Source organism: Dipodomys ordii, unplaced genomic scaffold, assembly GCF_000151885.1.
Source record: "Dipodomys ordii isolate 6190 unplaced genomic scaffold, Dord_2.0 Scaffold17, whole genome shotgun sequence".
NCBI lineage: Eukaryota > Metazoa > Chordata > Mammalia > Rodentia > Heteromyidae > Dipodomys > Dipodomys ordii.
Genome location: NW_012267233.1, coordinates 2,380,945 through 2,396,793, shown reverse-complemented (window position 1 = coordinate 2,396,793; position 15,849 = coordinate 2,380,945). Strand labels below are relative to the sequence as shown.

At 34.7% G+C, this 15,849-nt stretch overlaps 1 protein-coding gene across 3 annotated transcripts in view; it reads right to left on the bottom strand.

Moving 5' to 3' along the window:
• The window catches only part of Csmd3 (CUB and Sushi multiple domains 3), a 929,488-nt gene that overhangs the window by 246,183 nt on the left and 667,456 nt on the right, over positions 1-15,849 (bottom strand). For all 3 annotated transcript variants that reach the window (XM_013012565.1, XM_013012564.1, XM_013012566.1), the window contains 3 exons: positions 13,003-13,194; positions 9,010-9,136; positions 6,056-6,258 (listed from right to left, as the gene is read on the bottom strand). In XM_013012565.1, the coding sequence (XP_012868019.1) occupies positions 6,056-6,258; positions 9,010-9,136; positions 13,003-13,194 (522 nt within the window). The remainder of the gene's footprint in view (positions 1-6,055; positions 6,259-9,009; positions 9,137-13,002; positions 13,195-15,849) is intronic.

The window sequence follows — 15,849 nt, the reverse complement described above, 5'->3', positions numbered from 1 at the left end:
CCAATAGGCTGGCATCCATCCCCTTTAAAGAAATGGGTTAGGAAGAACAGAACACAGGTAATAGCTTTAAAATAAAAGATGGATGTGGTAATATACTCACATTTTAATTCAAACTGAAAATGTCTTAAGCAGAAGATACATTAAAGAGAACTTAGATTATGTCATTTAAAAATGTAACTCAGGAAAATTGATAATGAACTTCTCAAAGTAATTAACTACATGAAGAATATTTTTAAATAAAAGTACTCATCAAGATATTAGAATAATCTATGGGTACCTAAGATGTCTTCACATGAATTGTCAGGGCATGACAAATAACATATAAAATAATTATTTGTAGTATATACTCTCTTTCCTTTCTGGGCTTCTTAATGCATTTCACATTGTTATTGGTATGCTGGATTTTGGTGCTAAGGATGAAACCCAGTGTCCCATACATATTTGGCAAGTGTGAATCAAGCCTGAAATCCTTAGTTTATGCATTTAACTATAATATATTTTTTTAGTTTTTTAAATTTTATTTTATTTGTGAACATACTGTACAGAGGGGTTACAATTACATGGGTAGGATAATGCATACATTTCTTACCAAGCATTGCAGCCTCCTCCTTTGTTTACCCTTCACATTTTAACTATATATTTTAAATTAAAATGAAAGATTGCAGATTTTACTTGACAATATATGATAAAAAGATGCTGTTTTTATAACTAAAAATCTAAGTAATATCAATTTATTGTAATAAAGGCCAACTAAGCAAAGTCCATGGCTGACAGGTTCTGAATAGTGACTGAGAGCTTTTCTGCTAAGTCAGGGTCAAAGCAAGTATAAGAACTCATCCCTTCTATTATGTGTAGTACTAAAGTTACAACTAGAACAATTAGGAATCATTTAACTAGGGATACAGGTGGGCCCATTGCAACAATGAGATGTACAAGTCATTATGTCGAAAAACAGACTTTACAACTTTGGTGGGGGGGGAGGGTGGATAGGGTAGGGAGAGGTGGTGGGAGTATGGGAAGAGATGGGAAGGGGAAACAAAGAGGAGGCAACAATGCTTGATAAGAAATGTACTCATTATCTTGCCCATGTAATTGTAATTCCTCTGTATGGTATTTTCACACACACAATTAAAAGATGTCTTAATTTGGAAATAAATAAAACTGTCCGTGATGCAGAAGATAAGTTCTTACTTATATGTGGAAACGAAATAAAAAGAAAAAATAACAATCCATTAAAAGAAATTACAGATAGACAAATTAATTCAGGATGTAAGAGACAGAAGAAAAACAACAACAGTGTATTTGTATACAATAACAATACATTATAAGAAAATATTAGGGGGGCTGGGACGGTGGCTCAGTGGTAGAGCGCTTGCCTTGCATGCCTGAGGCCCTGGGTTTGATTCCTCACCCCACCTACGCAAAAAGAAAAAAAGCCGGAAGTGACGCTGCGGCTCAAGTGGTAGAGCGCTAGCCTTGAGCTGAAGAGCTGAGGGACAGTGCCCAGGCCCCGAGTTCAGGCCCCACGACTGGACCCTCCTCCCCCCAAAAAAAGAAAAAAAAGAAAATAACAGGTTTAAAAATGTTCATTTATAATAGAATCAATAACTTACTTATGAAGATGAAATATTTTATAGTGAAAACTATAAAATATTGAAAGAAAGAAATAAAAACAAATAAATGGAGAAGGGGCTATGTTGATGGGTTGCCAAATGTTAATTGCCCAAATCTATATCTATAATGAAATCTCTATCAAAATCTCAAGGACATTTTTAGAATAGAAAATATCCTCAGCTCAACATTTCACACAAAACTACTAATAATCGTAATTTTAAAAACTTATGAAAGAACAAAATGGGTTGTATCAGAATTCTAGATTTCATATTTTTGTACAGTAACAAGACTGCAATATATGGTCCAAAAGTTAGACATGCAGAACAGAGCAGGGAGTCACACAAAACAACAATAACAATGAAACAAACAAACAAACATGAATATACAGTTATATAAGTTATTGACAGAGTGCTTGAGCCTGAAGTTCTGAGCCATGAGGTTAGTAAATAGCTATTGAGTCATGATGTGCTAGTTACATTTCAAGAAGACCAGTTAGACAGAAATAGCTAGCAGGAAGAATGAAGTACAGCGTGAGGCTATTTGACTAATAAAGCAGTACAGGGGACATTAATGAGAGTAGGAGAAAGGCAGGGCACCATGCAGTCCTTTAAGGCAGGCAGACTTCAGACCCTCATGACTAGGGGATCCATTTCCTTGAGAATTTATCACAATCAGTTATGAGATTTGGTCCTTTGTATTGCCCAGCAGGGACAGATTCTTCACAGAGAGGTCAAAATGTGAAGAGCATAGAAAATGCTTTGTCCAAATCAACTATTTTGTGGACAAATGACAGCATGACACCCAGTGATGTCCTCCCTGCAGAACTGGAGTGGAAGAAGACTGGCAAATTATGAATTTAAGCAAGGGATAGAAAGGCAACTGCTGAGAAGCAACGATGGCACATAGGCAGCATGGAGTAGCAGTGGCAGACTTAAGTAGTGCTGATTAATCGGAAGTGCCTTGCAGATTTGTACAAAGAACAGACAGATCATGAAATGGGAGTCGTGAGGCTGATGACAGTGTCATGATGAGGATGATAAAGTAGGTATGTGACCTAAATTTCAGTAAACGTCACTCTTCACCAAATTTGCTAAAATACATTTCATTGTTTGCATCTTATTGATGAAGGTTGTTGCTGTTGTTTGACTCAGGTTCTTGTGGTTGTTGTTGTTGTTGTTTAAAACTGATTACTCTTTTGATAAGAAACTTTTCAATCAGAAAGGAATTGTAATCTAAAAGGCGGCTTGAAGGAGCAACGAGTAAGAACCTGACAATCTAAATACATTCTGATTTTCTCGGTCTATACCAGTTTATGACTATTCTTAAGCATGATTTTTAATAGTGCTCCCTTTCATTGTAAAAACAAATCGAAGATTTAGCAAGTTATAGTGCTCCAATCTTTGTTTTCTAAGGATAATTTTGAATCAAAGAAACACATATTTGGGGGAACAAAGGCTACATAATCAACACATTTCCAAAAGAGTCAATTGCTAAATCACTTAATACACTCTATATACTGGGCGGGGGTGAAGGGGGGGGAATTACAAGTAGGACAAAGTGTATGGGCTACATTAGGCAAAAATATTTATTAAAATAAAATTTTTTCCCATCAAATCAATTTAATCAGGAATCATTGATTATTGGCCTGTAGTCTATTTATACAGACTTGAATACTATTTGTTCAATAATTAGGGGACTTATAAAATTCATTATTTCGAGTTCCATTTTAAAATTAGCCTGCCTGCATATAGACAAAGTACTATCATCCAAAGGGGCACTGGTTCTTTCTGATAGAATACATGCTCCCCAGATTCTCTCTGCTTTGCTTGTGTACATCCTCTGATTTTTGAGAGTGTGGCCTTTGACAGAGTGGCCTGGGACCATGCTTAGGAAGCTAAGTTGTTTCAGGTGTAAAACTTTATTACAAAACTAATAGGTTCTAACTGAAAGTTTTCTCTTACCTTTAGAATAATGATGTAATGATATATAGGACAAGAATAATGGCACAATGATAGTAATTTCTGAGCATTTACTATATTCCTAGTATGAAAGTAATCTTTCAAGCACATATGGGCGTGAATCATATTGGGCATTGAAGGTAATAGGTGTGAATAATTAAATTTCTGAAACAGAATTACCTTTTCACAGTCCTATATACAGATTTTTTTAAAAATCCCAATACCATTTACATGGAAAGTACAATGTATTCCTAATTTTAAAGTAAAAGAAAGGAGAATAGTTGTTAAACTACCACTAAACAGAAGACAGTTTGAACAGTTCTCTAACATTTTGGCATATTGTTCTTAATCTGAGAGACAGAGAGAAAGAGAGAGAGAACCACAGAGAGAGAGTGAGAGAGAAAAAAGAGAAAGTTAGAGAGAAAAGAAAAGAGAGAGACAGAAACAGAGAAAGAAAAAAAACAGGAGAAAATAGTGCATATATAAAGATTATTTAAGTTGGTTACTATTTCATAAATATTCATTTATGTTTACAAGTTATCCAATTATTTTCCTACTTTTTATTCCCCATTCTCTCTTTTTCTCAAAATACAGACTTTAAGTGAAAATGTGAAGATATTGACTCTTGGTTTATACTTTTCTCAATAAGCTTGGGTTATATAATCTAAAACAATCCATTTATATTAATCACTTATTTCAATCAGATCTTTTGATATACTAGCTCAACAAGTTTTATTTTTCCATGGATGAATTGGAAAATCTTGCTAGGTTTCTGTTAATATGAATGTTTAGGATATACAAATAGAAGTTTCGTAAGATAATATCCACAAGAAGAGAATGCATTGACAATAAAAATAAAAATAGCATTTATTTATTTTAATTTACACTCATGGTTTCTAACTATTACTAACTATAAAATTCCTTATGCAGAGCATCATATCTCATTGTTGCAATGGGTCCACCTGTATCCCTATTTAAACAATTTGTCGAAAATGAACTTTATGGTCTGGGAAGATGGCTCAGTGGTAGAGTGCTTGCCTTGCATGCATGAGGCCCTGGGTTATATTCTTCAGCACCACATAAGCAGAAAAAGTCCAAAGTGGCACTGTGGTTCAAGTGGTATAGTGCTAACCTTGAGCTGAAGAGCTGAGGGACAGTGCCTAGGCCCAGAGTTCAGGCCCACAACTGACCAAAAAAAAAAAAAAACAAAAAAACAAAAAAGAAAATGAACTTTACAACTTTGTTGTCTGGGGGGGTCGGGGGGGGGTTGATGGGAAGGGCTGGGAAGGGGAAACAAAGGAGGAGGCAACAATGCTTGATAAGAAATGCACTCATTATCATGCCCATGTAATTGTAACCCCTCTGTACAGTATTTTCACAATTAAAAAAGAAAAATGAAAAACAGAGCAACATATATCAAACTGCTTGACAGTGGTGAAAAATAAAACATGCGAAAAAAAAACCCCAAACACTGGTAATTATTTCTTTTTTTTTTTTTTTTTCATTTTTGGTCATGGAGCTTGAACTCTGGGCCTGGGCACTGTCCCTCAGCTCTTCAGCTCAATGCGAGCACTCTATCACTTGAGGTACAGTACTACTTCTGGTTTTCTGGTCGTTTATTGGAGATAAGAGTCTTCATGGATTTTTCCTGCCTGGGCTGGCTTTGAACAGAGATCCTCAAATCTCAGCCTCCTGAGTAGCTAGGATTACAGGCGTGAGCCACTGGCTCCCTGCTCTGGTAATTATTTCTAATTCATGACATTTCATTGTTAAAGGATCTCTTTGAAAACAGACTAATATATTTTGTCAAAGGCAAATACAATGTACCAATAATACTCATAATAGGAAAAACATTAAATTTATAAAAATGTATGGTTGCCTTTTCTAAAAGGCCAAGAATTCATTTCATTCTTCATCTACAATATATCACTTTTTTAATTTTTTTGCTGTGCTGTGCCTGGCTAAAACATCACATTTTAGAAATATTATTATTTTATGGATATACAAATTAGATTTACCCCCAGACCATACATATAATGTATATATTAAACATTAATTTTGTGATTAGAGTTGGATTTCATTAAAGATATGTCACTAGGTATATACAGAATATTCCAGAACTCTGGAATCTTGAAATCTGGAGTCTGAAACAATTCTGACCCCACATATTTTTCATAAGGTATGCTTAACCCATGTGAAAACTTTTGTATCATAAGTATTTTTACTAACTGAACTTTTTAAATCACCATCCTTATTTGAGGGATAAATGCATTGACAACTGAAAGTTTCATCAATTCGTACTCAAATATAACTGATATTTTTCTATGTATACTTTACCTTCCCTGTAAATGAATAGGAAAACCAGAAATAGTATTTCAGTTTGTTAATCTTTTAAAATGAAACTAGAGATCAGTTAAGTTAGTATGAATCCTTAAGTACCATTCCTGTTTTGCATTTAAGAAATGAAAAAAAGGAAGACTCACTTGAGAACTGAATTGCAAATCCAGATTTGCTGATGTAAAAATCCGTGTCAAACTGGATGGTTACAATGTTGAGAGTACTGTGGATTCCTTCAGGAATAAGAGATCCACTAATTTCCTTCAAAAGCATCTCATTTTCTGGTGGTCCATCCCAGACTCGAAGAATATCATGTGATGCTTCTGTATCAAAAGCAAGAAACTGCAGGCTGTGGAAGAACCATGCATCTCTGTCAACAGGAATTCACTTATAAATAAAAAATGAGAGCAAATACACTTTCTGGATTTTACTAGGTATGAATAATGCTAACAGCATATATATGTATATATATATACATATATATATAAACCTGTGTGAACTTATATTGAGACTGAAACCAGTGTTTCTTTAGAATGAAATTATAAACACTATTTGTGAATTTCAGTAGCTGCTGGTATACAGAGGTTTTCTTTTTGTTGTTGTTGTTGTTTTGTATGTGTATTTGTTTTCAGTGTTGATGAATTTTAACTGTACTCACAAAAGGTAGCACTTATCTAGGACATTCCAAGTACCAGATGCTGTATAAAATACATTGCAAAAAATAAAAATAAAATACATTGCATAACTTTTATTTGTTTAAATCTTATAAGGACCTAATGGAACAAGAGCATATTTTTATATCAGTTTTATAAAGCTGTCTAGTGGTTTTTGGATAGATAAAATAATTGCCTAAAGAATGGCTGAGTCATAAGAAGAACTTAGGATGTTTGACTGTACATACTTTTACCCCTGTTTCATTTTAAATGTGCCCCATTTTGTCTAACCTAGAGAACATTGAGCATCTGACACATTTTGTGCCAAGTGCAAATATGAGCAAATGAATTAGATGGACATACCTTACGCTATATTCATGCTCATATTCCACATATACTACAGTCTTCAATTTGGGTTACATACCACTATCAAAAATTGTTCTGTTGGATTTAATATTTTTGAATTTAATAATGCTACTATGTCAATAACCAAGTGCACAATCTACATCAAAGAAAAGTGAGCTTAGGGCAGATCCTAGGGAGCTTATTTTGAGTTCTGCCTATCTCATTGCAAAATTCAAGATCTTAAAATGGAGGAGGAAGCTATCCAGAAGCCTATCTGAAATTTAATTTAAATAACAACTGCTCTGAAATTCTAAAGTTAGAGTGAGCAATAACACACTAACTAGTTCATGTCAGGGAGGAATTTGTTTATTTATTAATCCATTCCTATCAAATGGAGAAAAGAAAACTCGAAACAAAAACTCTATTACTTCAAGGATGTAGTATTCTTAGAAACCTGAGTGGTTTTGTAAGAGGAAATCTTTGAGAGTTTTTTTAAAGATGCTTTTTCAGTATCCCTTGAAGTAAACTAAAAGCCTCTAACTTTGTATCTCTGCCCCTTGATCTAAACCAAGTTCTTCACGTAGTAACTTTAGAATCACCTTGACTCCAAGGAAAAATTCACTTACAAACATTATGCAAGGAAGTAAAACTATCCCCAAACAGATTTTTTTGTCTTCTTCTTTTTTTTTAATCATTTTAGAGTAAACAACCAAAACTCAGGAGATCCTATCTCAGGAAACTTGTTCCTGTTTCCTTTATAAAGGTGAAGGCCTAAACAGTTCTGTGTAATTCTTCCAAATCCAGAGACAGAGATAAAATTCAACCTGACTACACTGGTCATGTGAGACTGTTTTAACTGACTCTCTGACCCTCAATCCTCTCTATTTTACCTGAAGCCAATGTCCATACCTTTGAAGAAGGCTGAAGATGTATTGATATGTTTGGTGCCATCCCAACACTGCCAGATATTAAATCTCCTTACTATGCCCTTCACCAGGTCTTTTGATTTGGTTTAAGGGAGCAAATGGCCAAGACTATCTTGGGACTTCTGGACCTTGGACCTAAAAACCCAGTTCCAGTGTTGATTTAGGAGTTAAAAGTTTAGTACTTATCATAGGATAAATAATCATAAGCCACCTACAAAACTCAGCACAAAAGAAATGATAGCTTGGTTTCTAAAGCAGACACTTTAGAGATATGTTTAGATGAGAGCTCAGAGTTTTATTCAATTCTTTCCTGTTGTTGTTTCTTCTAAAAGTTTGGGAAGCTGAACTAGGTGATAGTGACTTGCCCAACTTTGAATACCTGTCATACAGATGGATCCAGTATCTGTGGACATCAAAAATTAAAAGAGCAAAGGTGCTAGGGGTGGAAAAATTCTCAAGTTCTGAGCCTTGTTAAAAGTTTGAAAACCAGCCTGGCGCTGGTGGATCATGTCTGTAATCCTAGCTATTCAGGAGGCTGAGATCTGCAAGAAAGTCTATGAGATTTGTATTTATTTATTTATTTTGGTCTTGGGGCTTGAACTCTGGGCCTGGGTGCTGTCCTTGTGTTCTTTAGCTCAAGGTAAGCGCTCTACCACTTGAGCCACAGTGGCACTTCCAGTTTTCTAGTGGTTTAGGACTTTTCTGCCAGGACTGGCTTTGAACTGTGATTCTCAGAACTCAGTCTCCTGAGTGGCTAGGATTGCCACCGTGCTCGTCTTGAGATTCTTATCTCTAATAAACAACACAGAAAAAGGCAGAAGTTGTGCTTTGGCTCTGGTGGTAGAACACTAGCCTTGAGCGAAAGTTGCTCAGGGAAGCACCCATGCCCTGAGTTCAAGTCTCAGGACTGGAGAAAAAGAAAATGAAAAAGAAAAAAAAAAAAGGATGAAAATCTTCCTTCTATTCTAAGAGCTTATGTGAGTTACTACTTCTACCTACAAATTAAAAGCATACTAAGGAATACATTTATTCACATTTTAGTTTAAGCACACAAAGATCATGTTCCTTTTAACAAAGATTAAAAGTTTTTTTTTTTTTAAATCTTGATACTACATATAGATGTGGATCAGGAAAGTCAGATTTCCTAGTAATTTTATGAGAATGAGATCTACTTACCTTACAATGTTTCCTGGATCTACCTCAATCATCCACATGCAACGCAGATTATTGTCATATGGGAAAGGATAGCCAGGTGACAAGATTCTTCCTGAGGATTCTCCTTTGAAACGACCTCCACATTCAGCTAGTAAATGATCATAACAATGTAAGTCTCAACTGAATACCAATCTACTGGGGCAAGAAAGCACGCTTATTTTCACATTAAGGAGTACAAAGATTTATTTTGTTTCTTCTTGAAAGTAAACACTTCTATATAAACTTTCTTAGGTTTCTTCTTGAAAGTAAACACTTCTATATAAACTTTCTTAGGTTAAGGTACTTAAGGTGATTAAGGTTAAAGGGTATTTCATACAATAAAATAGCAGTGCCCCATGACAGATAAAAACGATAAAACAAACCCAATGATGGATTTTTTTTTTAAAGAGATCAGTCTCTGAGTTCAGCTTTGAAACAGTTTAAGGAGTGTTGTTAAATAATGATAACTTTAAAAGGGAAACAGATGGCAAGTTGCTCACTGCTGGTGAATTACTGGTTGAATAATTCATCTTCCTGCTACCTCCACTTCTGAGGAACACTAATCTTTACTGTAGGCCCCAGGCTTTGGAGTTTTGATTTTCCTTTTATTTCTCTTTTCAAATACTCTAAACACTTCCATTTAACCTCCCAAAAGTCAAAGTGGCAATTTTAGTCAATTTAAAAAAGTTCATTTAAAAGTAATTTTCTTTTGATTAAATGTGACTTCTAATTTTTTTCTTTCTTTTTTATTTTTTGGTTGTCTTGGGGCTTGAACTCTGGGTTTGGGCACTGTCCCTCAGCTCTTCAGCTCAAGGCGAGCCTTCTACTACTTGAGCTACAGGGTCACTTCCAGTTTTCTAGTGGTTTATTGGAAATCAGAGTCTCACAGACTTTCCTGGTCGGGCTGGTTTGAACTGTGATCCTCAGATCTCAGCCTCCTGAGTAGTTAGGATTATAGGCGTGAGCCACCGGTGCCCAGCTTGTGACTTCTAATTTTTATAAAATTTAGTAAATTAAAAATGTTAAGAATTGCCTTACCATAGTATTAAAATTTTACCTTTTCAGAGCTTTCCCTTTTCCATTTTATACTATTGAATAATATTACAATATCTGAAGTGACTTTAGTAAGCAAATTACTTAGGAGAATTTTTGTGTGGGGGAAAAATAAGACAACTCTTCGCATGCAAGAAAAAAAAAAGGATTTATAAGCATATTGGCCCACCTCTCAGAATTCTAGAAATAAGAAAAGCATCATTCACAGCACTAAACATTTAAAAATTGTCCAGTGTGTCTTCATACTCAAAATAAAAATGAAAACATTTTTCTTTAACGGAAATGTTTGAAAATACTACAATATTTATTTTTCTTATTCTCTGAATCATTTCAGCCTCACTCAGATTCAATGAGTGAATTAAACTTTGCTTCTGTCTGTCATTATTATTATTATTAATAATTATTAAATTAGATCAAAGAAATGACAAAGTTTTTCATTTGGAAGAGCATAAGGACTCTAGAATATAATGAATGAAATTTATAAGGTCTATTTATGCAAATACATTTTATAGATATCAGGTGTTATATTACAAAATAATGTGATCCTGCAGGATATCAGCAAGCTGTTTTGGCTGGCTTGTCTGCTCTGTGACGGGTGGCTACCACCCAGAGTAGGGTCTGGCTATTTCAAACAATCTGATTATCAACCCCTGGACAGCCCGCCATTCAATGGACACCACCCTGGAGAAAATCTGGCCTGATTCAACTAGACCAATCATAATCTGACAGACTACCAGAAGGGAGGAGAGAAAACTGGGATGATGGAGACAACACAAAAACAACATCCCAGGACCATGGGGTGGGGCCACTGGTTGAGTACTGCTGCTCTTTCTTCTGAGTGGCCTTTACTTTCTTTTTTCTAAATAAACTCTTAAAAAATTCTGGTTATAGTTCCTGGTATTTTATTTAGATACTACCTACTACCGGAGAAATAAGAACTTACTACTCTCCCATTTCTTCCATCAATCCTTAATTTTATAAGATCCATACTATTCATCTAGTTATTTAATCAAGTACTAATTTAACTGTCAAGGTATATCGTAATTTTGGTTGATATCTAAAATTAATTTACAGGAGATTATGCAGGTGAGCCTCATCCAAACAGTTGAAAGGTCAAAATTTATTTTCTAAGAATATTTCTCTTCTAAACAGCAGTATTACTTCAGCTTCAATTTACTATCCATTGTTTTGCCCTGTGGATTTTGGACTTACCAGCCCATAAAACTTCATTAAAAAGTTCCTTAAAATTTAAAAAAAAGTCTTTTGAAAGAGAAAGAAATTGAAAGAGAGAGAGAAAGTGGAGGCTATTCTTAATTCTCTCTTCTTTGTTTTGTTCTTGTTTTTGTTTTTAGAGAAACTTGACTAATTACCCCAGAGAGGAATCAAAAAGTTGCTACTTTTTATGCAACATTAATTCAACATATAATAGTAAGTGGGTGTTTTTAAAAAAAATTAAATAGGCATTAATGTTTAAGATGATAAAACCAGACATGTTTCTGTGGTTCATGCCTGCAATCCTAGCTACTCAGGAGGCTGACATCTGAGGATCCAGGTTCAAAGTCTACCCAGGAAGAAAAAGCATGAGACTCTTAATTTCCATTAATTACTCAATAAATAAATAAACTTGGAAGTGCAGCTGTAACTTAAGTGGTAGAGCACTAGCCTTGAGGGAATAAAACTTGGGGACAGGGTCCAGGGCTCTGAGTTCAAGCCCTCAGGTCTGGAACAACAACAACAAAAATCTAAAACCATTGCTTTTTAAAAACAAAAACTCTTTACTGAAGAAGCTATAATTACATTAATTCTGTACCTGAATTTTTACATCTTGTGCTTTATTTCTCTAAGTCTGACCCAACATTGCTTTTGTCCCCACAAATGCCATCAAGAATGTACATTTGCCTATTGGAAATCAGTGTTTTGTTTCAGTATGATTTTCTTTTGATGTCCTGGTATTCCAACTTGGGACTTACTTGATCTTTTGAACAAGAAAGGAAGAAAGGTTTGTATCAACATTATCCTAAACACTATTCCACCCCACATATCCCGTAATGTATTAACTAATATACAAACATAAAATGGCACCGAGCCATACTAGAGATAAAATTATGTGCTTATCTTGTTTTCTCTTTAGCTTCATGAAAGCAGCATAACTTATATTACTGATTATCACTCGTTCTTTTGGTGTTGAAATTCACATTTGTATTATATTTTATTATATATAGAGAGATAGATAGATAGATAGATATCTTGGAAGTTTTTGAGAAGAGTTTGTATTTAAATAATTTTGATTTAAAGTTGTGCAACGATTTTATAAAATAAAAGAAACCTGATCACTGGATTTAATACAGACACATAATTAAAACTATAGACAGTCTTGTAATGAGTTAAAATTTATGCAAAGGTAGAAATGAAATAATTTTTTGTGTTAATATATTTTCCCATATATTCCTATAGATCATATTATCCCCTCCAAGTATACATTAATGAGACTATAAGCCTGGTAACAGTGGCTCACATCTGTAATACTAGCTACTCAGGAGGTAGAAAACTAAGGATCTCCAGTCAAAGCCAGCCCAGGCAGGAATGTCCTTGGATTCTTATCTCCAACTAACTACCAGAAAACCAGAAGTGGTGCTGTGGCTCAAGTGGTAGAACACTAGCCTTGAGCTGAGGAGCTCAGGGACAGCACCCAGGCTCAGATTTCAAGCCCCATGACAAAACAAAAACAAAAACAAAAACAAAAACAAAAAAACCCCGCAACTATAAAAAAGACTTAAACTTTCCATTACATTTCCTATAACATTAAGCTGCTAATTTAGTATGATATGTGTCTGGACAGTGGGCGTCATTTGAGAGCAGAAGGGTATATTTTGAAAACACTTCAATAGATATATTAAATGAAAATGCAGAAGAGTATCTTACCAATACAAGAAGGCAAGGGGTAGTCCCAAGCCCTTCTCTCCCCTGTCATGCATTTTAGAAGGCTACTTCCATGAAGAGTGTAGCCAGGATTGCATCCGTAAATGATAGTGCTCCCAGCAAAGTGGCCTTGGTCACTGATCTTGTATCCAAATTGTGGAATGCCTGGATCTTCACAATGTGAGAGTTCAAAACCTGTAGATACACATAATCAGATTAAAGGTAAATTGTGGAAAGAAAAATTTAATAAAAAAACTATACACGTTGTTCATTTCCTTTACTATTTTAATATGATAATATACTTGCCCCTAGGTATTTTATTCCTAACATAGTGTGATATGCTACAAAAATCAAAAAAAGACAAAACACTTCCTTCCTGAAAAGAAGGATTGGTTGTACTTTTAGTTTATCAAGTATGCAGTCTATATGGCTATAATATGGATTGTAGTAGTAAGCCTCCTGCCAGCTTCAGGTGATTTATAGTTAATATTAGATTCTGACAGTTACACTATGATATAACAAGAAATATAAACTTGGTTTTATTGCTGGTGTGGGGCACAAAATTTCTAAAATCTTTTTATTTTCCAAAGTTACAAGAGTGGGAAGAACATCTTTTGTTACTTAAGCCCTTTTCAAAATACAGGAGTTGAAGATCATGAGGTGTACCTCTTACTCTTGGAGAATATGAAGTAGAGAATTGGGCTAAACAGGTGTACTTGTAGGGGAAGGGGAATGGTAGTCTCCATATTGACTAGATGCCACAGCAACCACAAAACTCTACTATAGTATATCATATGACCACTCAAACAACAAAATATAACACTTGTCACAGACCACTGGGACCAACAAGGTCTACAGGGACCAAGAACAACTTTCCTTTGCTGTTATTATAAATAAAACAGATGTTACTTTGATCTTTATTATCATTAGCAGATCTTTATTATAAATGAAGTAGATGACTAGAATCAATTATCCTAGCATGCATCTGAGAGGGTGACACTTGCAAAAACGCATATGGGGTCCTATTCCGGGAAAATCCTGACCTATCTTTAGAATTCTTTTTCGTCTTCTTGAATCCTTCCTGTAACTCATGAGTAGACTCCCCTCCATTAAAGATTGCTGATAAAATGAATGATTTCCAAATCCTGGGAGATGTTGCTCCCTCCGAGTGTGGATTAGTAATAAAACTTCCTGTCCATTTCTTAGACTTTTTTTTTCCTCTCAGAGTTTTTTCTGAGGGGATGAAAGAATCTAGAAATATTATGTAAAGGTCTATATCTGGTCTCTACCAGTGGGAACATTCCATCTTTTACCCCCTGGCACTAAATGTAGATTTGTTACTAACAACGGCAAACACACTTCAGGGATGGGGGGAGGCTGAGGGATTAATTACAGGTTATCAATTATTTAATTAATCATGCTTATGTAATGGAAACTACATAGAACCATAGATGGGAGCTTCCATGTTGGTGAATATACCCACATGCTGGAAGGGTGATGTACCTCAATTCCATGAACACATCTTCATCAATGAGGTAAATGGGTTATTTCAGGACAAAAATACTGGACAAAAAATATGTAATTTGTGTCTTAAGTGATGATTAAAATAGAGCTAAACATATGTTACATTGAAATAGAAACATGATCAAATTAAGCTAGATTTGAACTTTCAAGAAAACAAAATGAATCAAAAACCAAATGATGATTAAAACCATGAAAGGCAGATCACAAATCCATATCCTTAATTTCTAACAGTTTTTACAACATATATAAAATTTGCATATATAAAGAAAGCTTTCAAAGAGGTTACTAGTCCTTAAAGTCATGACATGTAAATATGTATAAATCATGATATATCTATATCCATATCTATATATCTATCATGATTCATAGAAAAAAGGCTATTTGTAAAAACTTTTAAATTTCAGGACATATTATTTCAGATTTACCTGAACAGTTAATAGCATATTTAATATGCCTCTGTTCAAATTTTACAGCAACTCAGTCTTCTTACCATTACCTTTCTGGAGTGTCAAAACGTATATAAAGGCACCAGACCTTGCACAGATGAGGAATTGAATGCCTTCTATAATTGGAATGCTGAGAGATACCCTTGTTCTCAGGAAACTAGAGAAATTCTTTATACTGTCTTCAAAGGGATTTTAACCATTCTGTTCTTTGTTAAACCTTGGAATTCTTTTTCAAATTTGCCTTCATTCACAGTCATTTCCCCCCTAAATCTTTCCTAAGTGTTTTTTTTTCTAAGTTTTTTCTAAGTCTGAAATTATTTGATTTGTTTTCTTTTTTCCCCTTTTTTCTCCCCCCATAGGACCTAGTCAGCACAAATAATAGTGTATAGCAGATGGTGAATTACTTTCACAAATGAGTATGGGTTCTTAAAGACAATTGTCTCTAAGACGTAACACAAAAATATCGCAATTCTGGTAAGAAATTGAATTTTGAGGGACCAAAAAATTGACAAGCATTAAACATTTCCTGTTGGAATGAAATGAACCAAGTGTATAAACTGAGAGCAAATATTAGCATCTTCAGATATTGAGCCATAGAAATCAAAGGTCACTAACTCAAATCATGACATATATGTAAAAAAGGATAAAAATCATGCCAGTTAGTCTTTCAAACACAGATGGAACCTAGGTAAACACTAAAATTATAGGACTTGTCACTTTCCACAAAGCGATAGTAATCAAAACAGCTTGGTACTGAAACAAGAACACACCTGAGAACCAATGGAATAAAACTGAAGACACAGAAATGAACCCATTGACCTACAGCCACCTCATCTTCGATAAGGGAGCTAACAAATAGAATGGAAGAAAGACAGCCTCT